The 21,186-nt window shown below is 43.5% G+C and overlaps 1 protein-coding gene across 1 annotated transcript in view; it reads left to right on the top strand.

The window, feature by feature from the left end:
- LOC119185292 (isovaleryl-CoA dehydrogenase, mitochondrial) overlaps nucleotides 1–21,186 on the top strand; it is a 53,565-nt gene that overhangs the window by 25,224 nt on the left and 7,155 nt on the right. The window contains exons 7-10 of the mRNA XM_075879509.1: nucleotides 2,708–2,804; nucleotides 3,641–3,734; nucleotides 8,916–8,997; nucleotides 10,624–10,728. Coding sequence (XP_075735624.1) covers nucleotides 2,708–2,804; nucleotides 3,641–3,734; nucleotides 8,916–8,997; nucleotides 10,624–10,728 — 378 coding nt within the window. The remainder of the gene's footprint in view (nucleotides 1–2,707; nucleotides 2,805–3,640; nucleotides 3,735–8,915; nucleotides 8,998–10,623; nucleotides 10,729–21,186) is intronic.

The raw sequence follows: 21,186 nt of genomic DNA, 5'->3' as shown, positions 1-21,186 counted from the left end.
TGGAGTTACAAAGATTTGTTGGATGTTGCAATTGCTTTCTCTCTTCTCTCGTCCTGACGGAAGTGGCAGAAGCTAAGCAGAAAGAGAAGCATATTGAAAGAAGGTACATCATGCACCTGTCATGACCTTGAGCACTTTCCCCTTTTTACAGTGAAAGCTGTTATGAGATCACAACTCGGGTCACATGCAGTTGTTCGCCGCCGCAGGTGTCTGTACCTACAATGCGCGAAATTAAAAAAAAAACTAGCACCAATGACACAGTGGGGCTCGAACCTGGGTTCGCTTAGTGCCAGCCCAGTATTCTACTACTGAGCCACAGGTGCTTGAAACTTGTTGGCAAACTTTCCTTAGGCAGGCTTGATGTCGGGAAAGCAATCGCGTTACTACGACCTATAAAGCGTTTTAAAACGGCGAAAGAACAACCAGTTGGCGCACAATGCGAATAGTGTAACGAGTGGGTCGTCCAATGCTCCAACCCATTTCAAAAGCTTGTTCTTGTTTTCCTATTAACTGTGGCACATACCCACTTCAGCCATAATTCCTCATCGTCAGCCACTGCATGAGCAATCGGCACAAAATCCCTTGCAAGTGTTTAGCAAATACGATGCTTCTCAGAAGAATGATGAAAAATAGCATAGCGAATGCCGGCCTACTACCAATAAATTTTATTAATAATGCCCTAGTGGGTATCAAGCAAGTGTGCTTGCAGAAAGTAGTTACCCAATGAGTGTTTAGAAAACGTTCTGAAAGGCCGCTCTTCTAGCTTTCGCTCTGACTGTGCTGCGCCTTCCGTGCAGGCATGGCGTTGTTTTCTTTCGAACGTGCGGCTTTTTAGTGCTATAGCATGTGCGACATTTTGTGTCCTCTCGTGGCAGCCCCAGTGATTCCCCAGTGCACCATGCTCAAATCAAGCATCGGCGTGATACTTGGGCCTGTGACGCAATGATTTTTGAGTATACATAACATCATTTCTCAAGAGAAGAGATAGTGATTTTTAGCTAACTTTAATTTACAATTGTAAATTGCAGGTTGCGTGCTGCACTAAGATATTTGGCTCGCATGTTCTCGGGAGCCTTGACTACTGATCGGCAGTATTTTCTGACCATGCTGAAAAAGTGTTGCTGGGATCCCCTCCAGCCTTTTCCGAGTAACCATCAAATGGCTTCTTCAAGAAAGCTGATTGCCTCACAAATCAACTGTGAGAAAAATTCTTATAATCTGTCAAGTGGAGCTAGAGGGATCCATCGCATGCTTTCCTTTCATACTAGTGAGCTCACTGTAAACTACTTGGAAGGGGATGATAAGGGGGCAAGAAGATGTGTCTTTTGTCAGCACTGGTCATGAGCTCGAGGCTTGAGCACTTTTCATTTTTTCTTCATACGTGCGGCTTACTTTTGATGTGATCACAAGCGTGCGCATGGGCACATGGCAGCATTTCATGGGTGCCAGGGTAACTATGCAGTTCACTGTGCCCAAATCTGCTAATAGCTGTGGATTTTGTGTTTATGGCACATTCCTTTGAGATGGCATCGTTTGTCGCTCTGAAGAGGAAACGATGTCTGGTTAACTTTGAGAATGGACACTTTGCAAAAAGACTGCAAGGCGGCTTTTTTGTAAAGTTGTTTTGCAACCAAAAGCTCTCATTCACACACTACTTCTCTCGCTCATTGTGTTTTTACCCCTTTCCTCATGAACGACAGATGCCTGAGGGTACATACAAAGCGGGACAACCTCATAGTAGTTGTTAGGGAAAAGAAAACCTTCTGTCGGCTGAAAACTCTGCTAAAAATTGCTTTCTTTTCTCTCGACAAATGACGGAAGACACTAAAAAATCACACGTAGATTTCCCATCTATCAGCCATTGGCTGATTTGAACATGGCGCGCTCGGCTGTTACAGAAATCGCTGCGAGAGGCCGTCACTTGTCCATGCGTGCACGCGCAATCGCACTGAAAAAGCCGCATATTCAAAGAAACAAAAGTGCTCAAGGTCATGAGACACGCGTGACGTTTTTTGTTTGATCTCTCTGCTTAGCTTCTAGTGCTTTTGTCAGGACGAGAGAAGAGAGAATGTGATTGCAGCGTGTGACAAATCTTTATAGTTCCGTTCGTACTGGGCGGATTATTAAAATTTTTGTGGTGTTGAATTTGTGAGGCAATACGCTTTTCCAGTGAATTAATTCCATGGTTATTAAAAAATGTGTTTCAGGGCCCCTTTAAGACACGTGGGTCTTGATCCATGATCACATTGTTAACAAAGTCTTGAATCGTGACAATGAAAATTGCAGCTTTTACACTGCTCTTAATCGAAATGAGGATTGGATTTATGTGCTCTTTTAGAAAATGATAATGCATTCATGTAATACAGATTTGTATTTTTTTATACTTTTGATAATTTGGCATTTGGCTAATTAAGGTATTTTCTCATTTCCCTGAAATAGGAATTACGAGCTTTTATTGTATCACAAGGGAAACCTATTGGCCTGAAACGAATGTATTTTTATTAGGTTTCTCACAATTTTGCTCTAGTATTAAAATGGACAGCATACGTAAATTTTGTGCAGTGAAGTAGTGTTCATTTTTGCTAGCTCTATAGGGCTGGGTAATCTCGTTAATGTCACACTTATGGAATGTAATCGAATCAATATTCCCCTTAACGATATGAAGCACTATACAGCAGGTAACGTGTCTCCTTGTATCTCTCCCTAGAATACTCCAGGTTTCAGTATAGGGCAGCAACTGGACAAGTTGGGAATGCGGGGCTCACCAACAGCTGAACTTGTCTTTGAAGACTGCAAGATTCCTGGTATGAAAATATTTCTCTGTCAGTCTCTCGTGTTGCAGAGCTATGTTTCCTTTGTGACCACCTTTGGTGTGTACTTCTGCAAAGCAGAAATGGCAAATGAAATTTTGCTTTAGTATTGGATAGTAAATGCACATTGAAGAATCCTGGGTGGTCATAACTCACCTGTAGTCCCGCAATATGACTTGCTTACTTAATTATCTTGGTATGTTTCTGAAGACCCAAGATGAATTAGTTAGATTTTTTAATAAAGGATCCCTTTCTACTTCAGTCCTCCACCTGGGTTTCTTCATGAAGAATCTAGGTCCATATAGTATTCTTGAATGTGCAAACAAAAGTATTCCTTTTTATGTATACCAGGCTCATCTCGGCGCTGTGGTGACCATTGGCAGTAATTTGGGGTTGATGAATCAACCGGCGAAACGGTTAGAGAAAGAAAGAAAGGCTTTTAGCATAATGTAATGGGCAATTGTCTTACTTCGTGATCGAGCCGTTCTGCATGTAAGGCATCGCAATTGCCAGACATAATATCCGTAGTACTTATGAAAAGCAGCTGCTCCGCAAAACGAGTTTCCTGCGACCCAGTGCGAAATAAAATTGTTAGTGGTTTTCTTAAATGTGGCCACTGACATTGGAAGACCCAATGATTGTGGGAGGGCTTTTGAATTGAAATTTATTGAAACATTTTATTCAGCACTAGTGGGAATTTCATGTGAAGCTTTGCCCCGCAGTTCCTGCTTATATGCATTCTCTTTTAGGCACTTCTACAAGATTAATTTAGTGCTTGTTATTGTTTATCTGATGTCTCCCTTTTTTTTTTCTCCTCTTTGTCTGCTCAGCTAAGAACCTGGTTGGGGAACTCAACAAGGGCATGTATGTCCTCATGAGTGGCCTGGATTTGGAGCGCTTGGTTCTGGCTGCTGGACCAGTTGGGTGAGACACATTTTGACATGGTGATGCAGAGCTGTTATTCAGAGATTTGGTGTCCAAAGTGGGATATAGGTGGCCTACTTTAATAAAAGAGTTAGATTTCCTTGACTTTGACGTACAAAGGACAGAAAAGGTCTCTTGTTTCAGGCAGAAGTAATGGCCAGTAATTTGGCATTTTCAGTTTTCATGAAGCATTTTTTTTTTTCATATTTGCCTACGTCCATGTTCCGACTCCGGGTGTTTTTGGAAGTTAGAGGCAAAGTGCCAATTTTTAGTCTGGCACTTAGTCTGGCAATTGTGTTGTCTTGTTCTCGGCTCTTGTGTCTGTGTTGTCATGCCTTACTCTCTTTCGTGGCGCAAGATTTGTTTTCAGTAATGGGCATAGGTTATTCACTTTCGATGTGCTTTTCGTACTTTCGACTAGTTATTGTTAGATTAATTCAGAGAATAAATAAAGGTATCAAAAGGTGATGCGCTGAAAACAAAAAGTATAGGATGGTTGTTGCCTTGCCCTGTTCAGGGAGGCAACAATTGCAGTATTCGCACCAATTTTATACAGTTCTCTATTTTTGCGCCAAGCTGAGTCCAAACCAGGAAATTTGCTGAAGTTGGGCTAAACTGGACCAAATGCCCAACTAGCCGCAAAATTCTCGGTTGTGCTGATTTCAGCGAGAAATTGAGCAAGCATTGGTGACCTGCAATTCAAATCTATGAATGCAGACCCTTCGCGTAAGCCACGGTGTAAGATGCATATGCTTTAGGCATGGCTTTAGGGGAGGATACTCTGTGCGTCACTATAATTTTTGGCTTGCATGTTCTCGGTACCCTCGACTACAGATCAGCAATGTTTTCTGACCACGCTGAAAAAGTGTTGCAAGGCTTCATTAAGTTTTAGAAGGGGCTGTTAGTACTACTCATGGTACATAGTACATTTTCTTCCTGAATTACTAATGCGCAGGGGTGGCAGTGCTGCATCGATTGCGCCATTCTGCGCCAATCTAACCTGCTGCGCCAGGCTGCACATAAATGGCGATTTCTACTATAATTGTCGATCGAAAGTGTAAGCCTCCATATCTAGCCAATTATTATCGTTGACCGAGGAACAGTCAGCATTGGCTACACAAAGGACGTGGCCACAGTCATATCCAGTGTAGTTCGATCATTTTGTAATTTTGTTCATTTATGGGGCTTGCTAGTGCTCGTCTCTTTTCTGTTCTCGTCGTGGTTTCCCCGCAAAAGTGGTGGTGCCAGTATGAGCAACTGTGAATTACAGTCGAGCCCGCTTATAACGACCCTGAGCATGACTTGGAATCCGTTCACTGTATCCTGAAGTTCGTAGTAAATGAAACACAGCTTTTAAAAAAAGTTGCGAGTGTAAACACAAAATTTTTTTGACCCAGAAAGTCCGTGATGCACGTGTTCCGAAGAGCAGAAGCGATAAGGGCGGTCTGGACTTCATTTAAAACGGCAGGGTGCTCGTTCGCCGAGGTCCGTGGCGTAAGCTGCATGAGGCACTGGCTCCCAAGTTTCGTCGTTCTCGCAATTCGATTCCTCCAAATCGCTCTCGCCACGTACTTCATTCACAATGCCCCAATTTGTGCACGGTTCTGCAGTGTCGGCATCATCATCGGCCGTAATTAAGCCATCGCAGCAGATGTCCCACCCGCTCTCCCAGGTCGGAGTTGACGACGCGCGGCCACAAATCGCCGCCGCAGTTCGGAAGCTTCAGGCTCGGCATCGGCCTCGACGTTGACGAAGTCGGCCTCGCGAAAACACTTTTGCACGCATGTAGCCGTTACCGCCGCCTACGAAATATTCACCATCTCCACAGCTGAATATTGGTACGCCCGAAGCGGCAAGTTGGCTGCCAGGTGGTCACCAGCTATGAGCAAGTGCTCCGCAATGCGACATGTAACGCGCGGATTACGCTCAAGCCAAGCGGTCACATTTCGACGTTTTTTTGAGCGGCAGGAAAAAGCGTGCTAATCCTCTTGTCGGCCATCATGACCACACACGCACACGAAGAGCGAGCAAGATGCGCACACGCGACACACATACCAGAACGTGTGGAACAGCTCTGGGCTCGTTTCCAGTCAGAAAACGCAACTAATTCAAGCCAGCGTGGCGGGTGTCGTGAAGCGGTGGAGACGGGCGAAGGGGTTGTGATCAGGAGAGGAGAGCAGACTTGCGAGAGAAAGGCAAGGAGTTGCAATAAAGAGAGGGGAGGATGTAGCGGGAGGGCGACCTTGGAAAGGAAAACACACGGGAAGGAGGCAGGTTGGGTAGCTTGCTTGAAAGGTCCGCGAAACCCGCACATAAAAGAACTTGGAAAGAGTGTCTGCGTGTGCAAAGCATGGCTGCCTGGATCGGTGCGCGCGGCAGTGTTCGAAGAATCGGCGGCTGTGGTCAAAGAATTGTTTTGTTGCGCCAGCGGGTTTGCGTGGCCTCACGAACTTCGATATTTCGCGATTCGTTCCGCGCAAATTAACAACCATTTTCGCGCTTCCGCACACGTGCGGAAGGCATGCTGAGCTGAGTGCGAAGTGAGCGAGAAGAAGTCCTAAACACAAAACGAATCGCAAATTATCAGAGTCGGTGGGGTAGCGTACGCGCGTGCACTAGACGCAGACTATCGGATACAGTCGGTGGCCGACGATATTGGCAAATGGTCTGGTCATTCCAGGCCGGCGACGCCAACGACTGTACCAGCGATCAAAAACAGGGTAGATGGCCGACCGGTTTTCGAAAGATCGGTGGCACTGTGAAAACACGGGCCTCGTCTGGCGATGCGGGGTGCTCAGAGTAGCGGGGGGACAAAGGATGGAGGGGTGCGTAACAAAAAGCAGTCGGGGCGTGGAGGAAGGAAACAACTTTCCTTCTTCCATGGGTTGGGGAGAGCGGCAACTAGAGGGTCGCGAAGGCAGGGTCGGTGTTTAACAATAAGAATGTATGAGCACCTCGCCAATGCCTGATTGGTGGTCGAAATTGGTTTCCCGGGAAGTCGGCAGACTGCTGACTCCGTATGCTATAACTGATCAGCGGCGCTTGGAGACGTTCGTTGTAAGTGCGATTTTGTGCCATTGAAACAATGTATATTTTCACGGTCACGCAGATATTGTTCCTTTCAAGCGAAAGTTCGTTTTAAGTGGGGCCGTTATATGTGGGCTCGACTGTATCTAGTAATACAGTGAAACCTCAATAATTTGTACCAGCCGGGAACGGGCTATGATCATGCACTTCACGGCAGTGTATGTTTACAAGCACAAATGTTCATTGGAGCGTGCCGTGGCAATCATTAAAAAAATGCAGTACCACAGCAGATATTGCCCAAAGCACCTACCAGAAAGCCTTCTCTTCCTTTTTGCCAGAGTGCAGAAAAGATCATACTGGGCTCGCACTCTCACATGATTGTTTGATAGCGTGCAGTGGGGACCCCAAGGAGCATTTCAAAGTATTACAGGGCTCGGGATACGCAGCGGCTGAAATAGTGACAGAATGCTATTGGCTTTCCGCGATACGTATGCGTGCTTCTATATCGTAACAACTGACAGTTTTATTGTAACACGGAGGGATCGCATGGACTCCAATCATCTCCTGGTTAGTTGCGTGCAGCACAGCGCCTATGCTGTTTACGTTGTCGCTGCTGGGGGGCTTGCTGTACTCGTCCCCACTTCGCTCCAGACTGAACACAGATAAGCAGTGTGGTGCATTTAATTAGCGTCGGGAGAACAAGCTTTCACCAAGTGAAATGCGCCACGGTTATCTATACTCCATTTCACACATCAGGTGCATAGCTGTAGAGGCTAGAGAAACTCCTTGCAGTAGATGCGTTTGCGTAAAAAAATATAGTTCCATGTCGTTACAACCCAAAGTATATTTTTCATTTTGTTTCAGCCTGAGTATTAAATGAGCATGTTTTGTTGTACCACACTCACACACCTTTGTGGGTGGTAAGTCTGGGAAGCTCATTAGTACTGATGTTTGGTGAAAATCATTGGAATTATTTTTGCCCAGAAATACTTTTTATTGGCGGTGATTTTTGGCTCAAAAAAGCTGCTCCAAACCTAACTCGCGTTGCTCCAAAACGCTTTCTGGGTGCTCAGAACCTGCTCCAAAACTCCCCTTTTAATGCATCAAAGCTGCTCCAAAGCCGCATGATTCCTGCTGTCTGAGCTGCTCCGAAACACTGAAGTCCAGTTCCACCCTTGAATGCGTGTCTATGCTGCATGATTGTGAATACTAGTATACGTAGTTGCCGTCATCAAAAAACTTACTGGCAATCATTTGGAACAGTGTATGAGATTTCTGCAGCCCTAAGAAGCAAGAATCAATCGTACCCCAATTTATTTCCTTTTTTTTCCGTCACTCTCACTTGTTACTGTGTGACGGATCTCGCGACTTTTTAGGTCGCCAAGCTGGTGACCTCAAACCATATTTGCATTTGCAGAATCGATTAAAAGATTCGATAGGCGCTGAAGATGACTTCATCATGCAGGGCGCACAGGGGTGTGGTTCAAAATACTAGTACTTTTACTGAAATAATTGTGCTCATGTTCACTGTGCTCGATTTGGTGACGTTGACTGGTTTTGTACATATTTTTGTTTTGTTTTATAAATGTAAACCATCTTTGTTATACTGCTTCATGTTTGGGATCGTGTGATAAAGGAGGGTATTTTTTTTTCTCTGTAAGTTGCTCTAAATTTGAATTCTCGTACTCTAAAAGTAACATTTTGCTGCTCCGAAAATTGCTCCAAGTAATTTTTTGCCTGTTGCATCCCAGCCTGTTGATCTCACAGAGTAATCATCAGCATAGATGTGTGAAACTTCATCAAAACTTCTTTTTGGAAGAGTTGGTTCATAGTAAAGTGAGGTGAGTGAGTAACAGCTCGGACACACATTCACAAGAGTGACGACGCAGACACTTGAGCGCTGTTACTATTCGAGCTGTTTTGCTGCCCAGCCTTTGTCAATGCATTTCGCTGCTTTGTTGTGTGAAACAAACGTTGACAAGAATCATGCTGGACCCACGAGTTGATTCAATCACAATCTAATCGTTTGCTTCTGATTGGCTGTGTGAATGCACTGTTAACGGTGTCCTATAAAATTTTTGGTATTGAAAATGTGGTCCACTGTGAGGGGTTATTCAAGTGTTTGTTTCTTTCTGCCTTTCTCTTTTGAACCAGCATAATGCAGGCGTGTTGCGATGTTGCCTTCGACTATGTACACACTCGTAAGCAATTTGGCCAGCCAATCGGGACATTCCAGGTGGGTTTTACATTCATGCTGCCATATTGGTTCATAACAAAACGACCCAGTCGTTATACTAGTACCATTGTCGTGTGGTTGTTTTGGTGTATTTATAATTATAATTGATTTATTTTATAAGGCTGTAGTTTTGTTACAAATAATTTGATTTTATGTGGTTTGTGGCAAAAGATTAAAGGAGGATGAAAATTTAATTGCATGTCCCATTTTTTTGTTTGCTATGCCAGAAAGAATAAATATCAAATAATGAAAACTGTGACATTTCATGGAATTCCATACAAGATGGACTGCATACGGTTAAACTCGGAACAGTTTGACGGTTTCGGTAGTCATTTTAATCTGTTGTGTAGTGTATGAGATTGTAAACGTTCACAACCTTTACTTAACCTTTACTCGTCATGTTAGGTATGTTACATGGCGATCAGTTTTCAACTGCATTTAATAATCGCAAGCCATTCATCCATTTTGCAGTTTTTGTTTCTTCGTTATCCCCCCGACAGAAAGAATTATTTTTCTCCTGCTTTAATTTCTTTCAATCTAGATAAAAATAATTACAGTACACGTAGAAAAAAATAAATAAGACCCACTATTCTTTTTCTCACTTTATTGTTTTGTTAGTTTCATTAGTTGTGTGGCTAGGTAGACCGATCAAAAAAGGCGATTTGTTTTTATCTCATAACTAAAAAAATGAGACACCTCGTGATGAGCAAAACCATGCATTGGCGAGCACATTGGAGTGCTGCATTTTCTTCAGAAATGTTGCCACAGACCACGCATCCTAATGAATATGTGGGCTCTTTTCCATCATTGTTTCTGCATGGATTTTTCTTAGTAACTGTAACTAGATCAGATGAATATATTCACTTCTTACTATATTAATACTTTTTCATAGCAAATTTTCCTGTCAAAATGCACTTTTAGCGTAATTATAGCAGTACATTGTGAGCGTGTTTTGCACGTTCTTAAACATCACATTTTTCTTAAGATCAGTTAAAAAAAATTTTTTTTCGAACTTCATTTGCTGGAACACTGTCTGACCTATAGTACTAAAATTTTCTCAGCTTATACCTAAATCTCTCCCTAATAGTCTGAACGTAAATGTTTGAAGAACAAGATTAGTCATGATTAAGAAAAAAATTAATTTGAAAGTTTTCCCCATGGCCTGGGATAAGTGAGGACAATATTTTTATTCTTTTGAGGTAAGTACATGAGCTCGTTTTTTTGCAGGTTGAAATTCATACCAATATTACATTTAATAAGCATGTCATATATCGCTGTCGGGCATACTGTTTTTAGTTTGAGAAAAGGTTCATCTAATGTTTTGCGCCTATCCGAAGTTTGTCGCTTTACCAAAAGCAACTAAGAAAATCTAGCAGCTCACGGTTTATTTGACTAAAGGCCACTTGCTCTTTTATTAAGTATGCAAAACTTCACAACAAATTATGATTCAGTTCCTGAGATATAAAGCTGAAACCTGGATGACTTATTTACCTTATCATATCCCTTTAAAGACCCCATGAGATGAGAATTATCTAGACGACTCAACTTTTTCGTGCTCACAGATAACTGTGGCATTTTAAGGCAGTTTCTTAAGTGTTACTAATCTCATCTTAATTCATATTCCAGCTCATGCAAGGCAAGATAGCTGACATGTACACAACACTGAATGCCTGCCGCGCATACTTGTACAGTACAGCCAAGGCTGTGGACCAGGGGCATGTCCTGTCCAAGGTGAGTGGGCAGTGGTTGTGGTGCACTCTCTGAGCGCACAGCTGTATTCCTAGAATGTTTGTGCTCATCATGAATGCTGCCAGCATTAAACTTTCATTTGTTGTACTACAGTTAAACCTGCTTATAACGAACCTCTATATAACAAATTCCTCGATATAGCGAAGTTTTTCTATTCCCCGCCGTTGCTTCATAGAAGCACATTTATTTACGACCTCTATGTAACAATGGAACAGTGGGAGAGAACGTTGACATAGCGAATTTTTCCCACGGACAATCTAGGAATATTGCTGCGCATTTTGGCATTTTGGTACGAGCATGGATCTTCCGCGGCTGCCCCGCTGCCAACGAACTGCGCGCACGGCGCACCAGGCAAGAGCGAGCACTCGTTATTGCGCGCAGGTGAGTGTGTTGCCGGCAGGCGGGCCTGCACCCTACGAGCCTGTGTTGCCGCCACTCTCACCGCCGCGGGTGCACTCTGAACCAAAATTTAAAAAAAAAAAAACTATTTTTGCGTGTTGGCAGTGACACGCCCCACATATGTGACACTCAGTCACATATGTGGGGCCGTGCTGGCGTGGAGGGCGTTTTATCGAATAGTTTTGTGCGGTATCCGTGTCGTTTGCTCTTTCATTTTCGAAGCCGCGCATGCGTGCATAGTTTCACTGCACATGCATCGTGGGGCCCCCAACGCATTCAGCTTTGCTTTCTTTTATTGCGATATAGCAATTATATGGACAGTCTCGGCTGTCTTTTTGCCAGCGCCGCAGCCGTCATTAACTGTGTATGTGTAAGTATCTATATGAAAACTAACTGAAGAAAAGAAAAAAAAAAAGCCGCCCACCCTTGGCGTCTAGCTTGTCACGATGCGCCGACGCGCGTTCATCACCTACGCGTACTTTGCCCAGTGAATGGGGAAGGGGGGGGGGGTGATGCTTGTGCGCTGATCCTTCAGCGGGAAGAATTGCGCGCCTTCGACCTTGACAGGTACGATTGCGTTTAGTTGGAAGGCGCGCAAAGCTCACTTCGCTCGCTAGACAGGCGCCGTTTGCGAAAAGAGTGCGTTTTTCAAACACAGCGAAATAACAACTGGGGCATTTGTTAGTTCGCACTCATATCTGTACTTGTGAATACGTTTCGTGCGTTATTTTTGTTTTGTTTAAACAGCGTGTTAAGTGTCGAGTGGTAAATGTTAGTTCTCTTTCGTCCTGTGTATGTTGTTTTCCTGCGTCATTCGTGCTTGAGCAGCACTCTGCACGCTTCGATCTGATTGCATTTCTCAGCGTTACATTTCAAGTTGTTGCTATCCATTGCTTCGCCCTTGCGGTGAAACTGTGAATTTTCTAAATTTCGGACAACCGTGTCGTCACCACCGAGGGGTTGTCAGATTAGGCGCTGATGGAAACTCGTTGAGACCACGGTGACGACGTATCTTCAGAGGTCGACTCGTCACGCACTTCCGTTTTTCGCCGCGCCGCGAATTCGCAGGCTAGTAGCTTTCGCGATTAGTCCATTAGTTCTGGCAACGCGACAGCGCGTTGAATGCAATACAATGAATGCTATTGCAAAAAATTGTAATATCTTAAGAAGTAAGGCTGGCAGCTAACTCTTTTGGATGTGATATCGCGGAACTCCTACAAGACGCTGGTGTGAGCAAATATGGCTGCTCCAGGGTGAAGTGCTCTTTTCACACCCTCCCTTCGCATTGAAACCGCACTGATACTCGCCTAGATAGCAAGCACGCCAGCAATGGCCACCACCCTCAAAATCCAAGCTCATTATTGATACTCGAGCGATCCCCCCTCCCTTCTCTCCTCGCATTGTTTCAGGCTTGTTCAAGACGGGTAGTTTACTTAGAGAATTCTACAGCAGTTTTAACACACAAGAGATGTTATCTTATGCACTTTCCAGGCGATAGGGATGGGCCGACTCATTTGTTCTCTGCTTCAGCAGTGCTGATGCGCTTTTACCCGCTTGTGAAAGTGGTGATGCGCGGGGGCATGTTATCAATTTGGACTTGTTAAGGAACATGTCACCGACGGCAAAAACCCGCCGAGAGTGTCCGTATAATTGCTATTGCAATAATAATGCAGTTTTATACTGTAAAGTAAGTGTTCTGGGTTAGCTCTGCCTTCCGTACCCCTTTTGTTTATTTGCGTGTTTATTTTCTGGATTTTGGTACCCAACCTGCATATAATGATATCCTCTTTATAACAAATTTTTCTGAGATTTTATCAATTTTGTTATATTCAGGTTTAACTGTATAACGGGGAATAAAGTTGTACTCAGGCTTTGCCTAAAGTATCGTCTGTGAATAATTTGCATCTTGTGTTTCCACATTGGATCCACAATGTCCATGGAGTCAAACAGAAATAGCGACACTTACTTGGATTAAAAGTAATTAATGTAATAGCAAAGTAATAAAAGAAATTATTTCTTTGCAAGTACCTGCTGAATGTAGGAGCTGTGCTTTAATCGGTTTATTAGCAACAGACTTCGACTAAGGCTCAGAACAAACCAAGTCAAGGTACTTAATCATAAACGCTGCACTTGTATGGCTTGTCCTCCTAGCCTCATTCTGCACATTGAGCATTACTATTCAGTCCACTATCGACATTCAAGTGCCAAGGAAATCTCATTGTTATTACCGATAATTGTTATAAGCGGGTTGAAAAAAAACAACTGAAGAGTAGGCGTGTGCAAATATACGAATGAATATCACAGTATTCGAATGCGCTTCGATTCAAATTTATATTACTGGAAATTTGGAAGTATTCGAAATGAATGAATATTTGTACAGTAGAACCTAGATGATATAAATATAAATACGACTTGTACGAATTCCAGGGGGATAAAATTCTTCTTTTACAGTGAAGGCTATTATGACATCACAACAAAGACCGTTTTTGACGCTGTAGTTGTCTGCCGCCGCCAGTGTATGTAACCGCTTTCGTGTGAAATAGGAAAAAAAAACTGAGAAAAGAAGTTTAAGACGGAATGGGGTTTGACTCTAGTTCCTTGACAGACCAGCGTTTTACTCAGAGCAATGCCTCTGCTCCAAACTAAATTGCAAAAAGACCCTATATAGATGCTATGTCGGGGAGCAACTCCATTAACTGTGTATTATAGTGTAGTAGAAGAGTAAAATAACAGCCAATTGTCACACAATACAAATTGCATAACGAGTGTCTTATTAAATGCTTCCAACCCATTACTGTGGAACTTCTATTATAAGTCTCCCGGTTTCGTGATGACCAGCATTTTACGATGAATTGGTTTGGTCCCGGCAAAATCTTCAAAGAAATGATGTATTAAAAATCTTGGTTATATGACACAATTTTACGCTGATCTCGCATCTCATGGCGACATTCAGATTTCGTCCAAAAGAAAAAATCACTTTTACCCGAATCAAACGTCAACCAAATATTCACGAGTGCAAAAAGATGAACTTGCGTTCCCCTAGGTTGACGGTTAGAAAAGTAGGGAGTGAGACAGATGTCTTCTTAAAATGGAAAATTTATTCTCCTGGAAGTTCATGCACTTTTACACACACCGCGATTGTGTGTGTATGTATCCGGGGTCGTTACCTATTCAAACTCTATCCACACAAAGTACCTTGCGCAAGCCGGCCGAAAAGCTGATATTTTTACATTTTTAGTCCATGGAAACATTTTCTGGTCGACATACAGCTGATCTCCTGCCTTTGTCGCACTCGCATTCACAGGATTGTGGACACATAAGGGCGTGGCGTAGCTGTTTTCAGCATGCAAGATTACTTTCACTTGTCGTTGACGTTCATGCTAACAACGGGACATTACTAGTTGCACTTGACAAGGTTAGAAATTACAACACGCATAGCTCAGTCGCGCTTTGTGCACACGCGTGGTTTGTCGCCATCTTGTGATAGCGATGACACTGTGTCTGACTTTTTTTATGGGAGGCTATTGGCAACGTGGTTTCAGTTCCAATTTCATGCATTGGCAATTCTCGGACTCTATTTAACGGTAGAAAGATGTGTATTGGATTCCATTCTTCTTAAAATAGAAAATAAAGATTAGCTTGCATCTCTTTCAACGAAGTAACGCTGCCATTAGCTTCCACTGGCAAGGATAATTTAAGCTACCTTCCTAGCAGAGGCACAAGGTCGTGCCGTGGGCTTATTTCGGTTGTGTGTACCCATTTGTTTTTGGGCAAGGCTGGTGTCACTGGCTGTATTCTCAGTTTTGTGATTATGCGATACCCTGATTACACGACGGTTTTGCGTGGTCCCCTGAAAGTTGTATAGTCAGGGTCCCACTGTTGAAAGGGCTCACCCAGAATTCTTTATTGTCATCAGCCACTGCATCAAGAAAGTGCATGTAATGTCTTGCAAATGTATAGTGGGTACCTTGCTTCTCTGCAAAATCATTGATAACGGCATAGTGGGCGTTTCCCGAATTGGCGAAAATTGTGATCTATGGTATAGTAGGCTCCTTGCTAGCGTACCTGTATTAGTGGTCCCTAGGGTGTCCGCAACAATTTCTAGAAATGCCGCTCTTCCAGCGTATGCGGTGACTGTGCTGTGCTTCTTGCGCGGGCCTGGTGTTTTTTGTATCCCGGCGAAACCCCATAGCCTGAAATGTAATAGAGGATGGCTTTTGCGAATCGCTTCTCACCCCGCGATGTTTAATACAATCCTATGCTATGGTGTAGCTTTAAATAGGGGCCGCCTGCACTGCCATTTTAGACACGGCTATTATGAATGGCCGCGGGAGCCCAAGCGTGGATATTCGCACTGCACTGCCAAGTTTGCCAGTGTTGGCAACCGTGGGATCGGCCATCAGTGGCATGTAGTATCCTCTGAGATAGTGCGTGCGAATCTTGGAGGCCTTTGTATGTTGATGAGAGATGACGTGGGCATTGCCCTTACCCCCCTCATTCATTGTTTTGATGCGTGCTGCTGTGCTCGTGACAGCGATGTACTGCGCCTGTCACATCTATGCAAGCTATGTCGTTGCAATCACACATCCTGTAAGAGGGTATTGAAGACTGGAAGAAGAAGAGGATGGTTTTGGTGAAAGAGTTACCGTATTTACACAATAGTAAGTCGACTCGAATCTAGGTCGACCCCCGAGAATGGTAGGGCATAAGAAAAAAAAAAGAGAGAGAGGAGCGTGAGCACATCTTATAAAAAAACATTTTGGTGCATTGTGAAGCCACTGATGTGCAAAGGTGGCTTCACGGCAGTACTTGAAGGCTGTGCAAGAATACTAGCTTTGCGGGAATACGCGGAGATCATTTTCAGAAAGACTTAACAAACAAAACTTATTTTCGATTCTAGGTCGACCCCCCAACATTGGATTGTCAAATTATAAAAAAAATGGGTCGACCTACTGTCGTGTAAATATGGTAGGCCTCAAAACATCTGCATGCACTATTATTGGGGACGTGCACATTTGCAAACTACAATTTGTACTGGAGACTCGAATTTTAAGAAAACCTCGGGAAAAACAGCCCCGTAACGCCTACGATGAGAAAATAACAAAGGATAGTGGTTTCAAAAATTTTTTTCTGGCCTTCGTCTGTCTATGCATAGTGCTCCGTCGGTTGCTTTCGATGTGGTGCTTTGGTGTCATGCAGAGAAGCAGACTTATAAGAAGGGGCTTTAGCGTTCGTTGGTCGTTGCGCATCTAGTTCTACGCATGTGCTGTATATTTACGAGTACAAGTATGATTGTTCGGGTATAGAAACATTACTGACAATCATTAAGAGCTGTTCTTGATGTTGCTGTGGCCCTAAAAACAATAAATGAATATACATGCCAGCTTCCATTTGGCGCATGCTAAGTTTTTATTTTTTTTGTGTGTGGATACAATAAGAATATTTTTTGTTACTTGCGAGGTTCGTATCACTGAACCTTTACTGTACAGTAATCCGCATGCAATCTCTTGCAAAGCTCATTGCGGCGTGATGGGAAACGAAGAGGCAGACGCTGAAGCTAAAAATGCCTTAAGCAGTGCCCCTGAAATACGCATTGCGTTTTCACGAGCTGACACGAACGCCCTGCTTCGCTGCGTGATGCGCAGCTACACACTTCAGCACTGGACCAAACCGGAACGGCGACACCAGCGACTTCACAAATGGGACCCGGAAATGAGGTTCCGCATGCCCCCTAAATTGAAACGGCAACTCACAAGTATGATCCACCGCATTCGTCTTGGTGTGGCGTACACAAGACGTTACGCACATATCATCGGTCGCAGTGACACCGGTCCTAATTGTGAACACTGTGATGTGCCAGAAACACTTGAGCACATATTTTGTGTCTGCCCAGCATACGCACGTGAACGACAAACTCTGATTTCTTCTATTGAACTATATCGCAGTAGGTCATTAACTGATGAGACCGTGTTGGGCCCTTGGCCAGACACCAACAGTGCAACTGCGGTCATAAGAGCAGTTATAACCTTTTTGGAAACAACTGGACTATATGCGCGGCTATAAAATGTGTCTCAGCTAGAAAGAACACTACATACTCACCTCTCTATCTCACCATCGTCATCCATTAATCTTTCTTTTCCCCTTTCCCTTCCTCCAGTGTAGAGTAGCAGGCTAGAGCAAGCTATCGCTCAGGCCGACCTCTCTGCCTTTCTGTAAATAAACTTATCTCTCTCTCTCTCTCTCTTGCAAAGGGGGTTTCACTGCAGGGGAGAGATGTTATACCGTAAAAACACCTCTCCAGGGGAAATCTGCACTGCAGCAAAGCCCTACTTTAAGGTTAAATGAACATGATACTTTAACATTGATTCATCATTATTAAATGCGAAGCATTTTTTAGTGAACTTTGGTGATTTAGTGAACTTTGGCATAGTGGGACGTAGACGTCCATCTACCAGTTTTGCAACGTCCGCAAGACGAAATCTAAATCATGCCATTCATATCATGATTTTCATGTTACGACAAGTCACTTATGCTCCTCATACAGTTAAGTATGGCATCGATACCATTATGTGTGTTCGTAGACGTCCGTACGTCCGTTCATTCATGTACATACATAATGGTATCGATGCCATACATGACTGTATGAGGAGCATAAGGGACTTGTCGTAACATGGAAATCATATGAATGGCATGATTTACATTTCGTCTCGCGGTGGTTTTGTTCACATCACATTTTGCAAAACTGGTATTGTATGACATGACTGCATGGCCAACATAAGTGACAGGCCCTAGCATGGAAATCATGACATGCATGTCATGTAAGCCATGACTGCAGGCCACCCTCATGGTGCGCTCACGGTCGTTTCTCTAGCGTCACATATACCAAATTTAGTATTACAGGACGGGAATGGATGACGAAGGTAAATGGCTGGTGCAAACATGATAATCATGTAAAAGAACTTGTTCTTAAGTTGGTTGGTTGAACATTTCAAAAAATTAATTTGAGCGCAAACACACGACACATTTACGTACACACACACCCAGGCACAGACCAAGGTGCAAACATGAGCGTTGTGTGTGTTTGATGCCTAGTTGTGTGTGTGCGTGAATGTGTCGTGTGTTTGCCCTCAAATTATTTTTTTGAAATGCAATCATGAGATGCGTGTCATGGGAAACATGATTACCGTATATACTCGCATAATCCTTGCACTTTTTTAAGCGGAAAACCGATGCAAAGTTTGGGCGTGCGAGAATTATGTGGGGAGAACTTTTCACGAAAACGTACTGAGTGAAAAAGAAAACAAATTGGCCGCAAATCGGGATTCTCACACCAGCAACTAAGAGCAAGCATTGAGAAGTACTAATTATAACTTACTTCAACAGTAAAAGCACAGGTTCAACACAAGGCAGGATTCATTTGAGACACAAAAAGTGCAAGCAAATAGTCGAAAATTGGAATATCATACCCAAAGCTTGCGGGCGTTACGGCATAGCGGTAGCGTTCATCAGTCAACAGGAGCCCTCAAACGGTAAGCGTAGGACATCAGTATTGGGCTGATGGCTATTTAACAGAATCGTCGGCAGTTTCCTTCTGAAGAAATAAAGTTTACCATCAATCTCAGTCTTAGGCACACGGCAGGCCCAACGCGTCTTGGTGGCTTTCAGCCGCCGTCACCAGTAGCGGAAACAAAACTCGTTGACTCCGAAGGGCCTACCGGCGGCCCTGTTGCCGTTGTTTATTGCATGACCAATCACTTTCAACTTGAAAGCAGCCGTGTAGTTTCAGTATGGCCCCATAACGTGACAAGATTACTGACACAACATACAAAACACGCCACAACGCGCACTTGCTACTTGGCTTGGTTTGGATTGGATAGAATCTCCGTGCAATAATAGTACATTGATGCTTGAGAGATGGCGCCAGATGGTGTGCGCTATCATCATCAATGGCTGGAACGAGCAGACAAAATTATTCTGGCAATTTTTAAGGGTGCGATAATTACTTGAGGAAAAAGGAAATTGTATTTTTGTTGGGCGATGTGGGGGGGGCGAGAATTATGCGAGTGCGAGGATTACGTGAGTAATTACGGTACATGATACGCTGATAGCATGCTCGTGGCCGTTTTGCTAGCTACACATATACCAAGTTTGGTATCACGTGACGTGAATAGACGACGAAGGTAAATGACACACCCAAACATGATAATCATGATAGGCGTGTCAGTCATGTAACACATGACTACATGCTACTCTCATAGCGTGCTCACAGCCGTTTCACTAGCTTCACATGATACTCAATTTGGTATCACTAGCTTCAAATATACCAAATTTTTTATTATGGGACAGGAATGAATGACGAAGGTACATGACTGGGGCAAACATGATAATCATGAGATGCGTGTCATGTAAAACATACTACATGGTACACTCATAGCGTGCTCGCGGCCGTTTCGCTTGCTTCACATCTACCAAATTTGGTATCAAGCGACATGAATAGACGATAAAGGTAAAAGACACGTCTAAACATGATAATCTTGATATGCGTGTCATGTGAAACATGATTACATGCTACGCTCATAGCGTGCTCGCGGCCGTTCCGCTAACTCCACATATACCAAATTTGGTATCACGTGACATGAAAAGACGACGAAGGTAAATGATACATCCAAACATAATAATCATGATATGCGTGTCATGTAAAACATGACTGCGTGCTACGCTCATAGCGTGCTTGCAGCCGTTTCACTAGCTCCATATATCACGTCACGTGATACTAAATCTGGTATCACGTGATGTGAAAATGACAAGTCCAAACATGATAATCATGGCATAGAAATCATGTACGGCATAATTTATGTCTGCCTCGTAACGTTGTGCTCATTTTAAAGTGACATATCAACCTTTCTCATTTGTGCTTTGTATATCATCGATTCCTACAGTACGTGGGATCTGCCAATTTTTCAAGTTGAAAAGCTTGTTATACCAGCTTATATGCACTAAAAATTGTACATTTTAAAGTGCAATGTATTTTCCAGTTATCAATTGAATTCTACGGAAGTCAAGTCGTGCTGCTATTCAAATTTGCTTCAACTTCCTTTGAACTAAAAAGAATGACATCTGCACATGCCTTGCTTCAATTGAAAAAAAAAAAAAAATGCTGTACAAGTTTGTTGGGTCAATGTAAATAGGCTTGTTTTTTTTTTTTCATAACATGTGATATATATAGTACTCTAATTCGATTCAGAATTATTCAACCAAATCATTACTCGCCTTGAATTTGCTTTTAACTAAAAATTTACTATTCGTACAATACTAAAAGATCAAAGCATTTTATTGGCATGCATGTAAGGAAGTGCAATAGTGTACTCATTTGCAGAGAACGCTTAGTCTGTAACCTTTGAATGCTTCATGTGAAGCTGGCGCAAATCTCTCACTAGAGCATATAAGTGCTCCAAGTAGCTGAGCATGAGGTCTTTTGCCATAAGTCCTGTAGGGACTTTATCCTTCGTTGGGCCTCCAACGATGGCAATACCCGAATAGGCTGCTCTACCGGCAGCAGTTATGGAAAAAGACGATGACAGCATGGCTCAAGCAACTAGCAATAGAGCGAGTAAGTTTTGCAAGCCAATGTTGGTGTAACCGGGTGGGCTGTCAAAACCAGAGTGGTAGCGCCAATAGGGGAGTTCAGAAGGAAAGTTCCTCCTCCTCTTGCTTTCCTGTAAGCTGCACCGTCGACTAGTTTTCCAAGGGGTGGGCAGTGTGTGAGGCACATTGCAGCCACCATGATCGCAGCGCATGACGTCAGTGCGGTCAGCAGAGAGAGCCATTTTTGGCGCACACTGTAGCCGGATTCTATCGCTATTTGCAACTCCATAAAACGCTCTGTGTGCTGGAAACACTGGTGGAAAAATCAAAGAGGCTATGCTTACCCGGGTCAATGCAGCACTTTTGCTTGGCGCTGTGCTGAAGTTCCTTGATTGTGGCGTGGGATTGTGTTGCTTCGTTGAAGGTGAAAGGTAGCTGCCCGCCGACCGCCTAATT

The sequence above is a fragment of the Rhipicephalus microplus genome, chromosome X (assembly GCF_043290135.1).
Source record: "Rhipicephalus microplus isolate Deutch F79 chromosome X, USDA_Rmic, whole genome shotgun sequence".
Taxonomy (NCBI): Eukaryota; Metazoa; Arthropoda; class Arachnida; order Ixodida; family Ixodidae; genus Rhipicephalus; species Rhipicephalus microplus.
The sequence above is the reverse complement of the archived record's forward strand: the minus strand, read 5'-3'. Positions and strand labels throughout refer to the sequence as shown.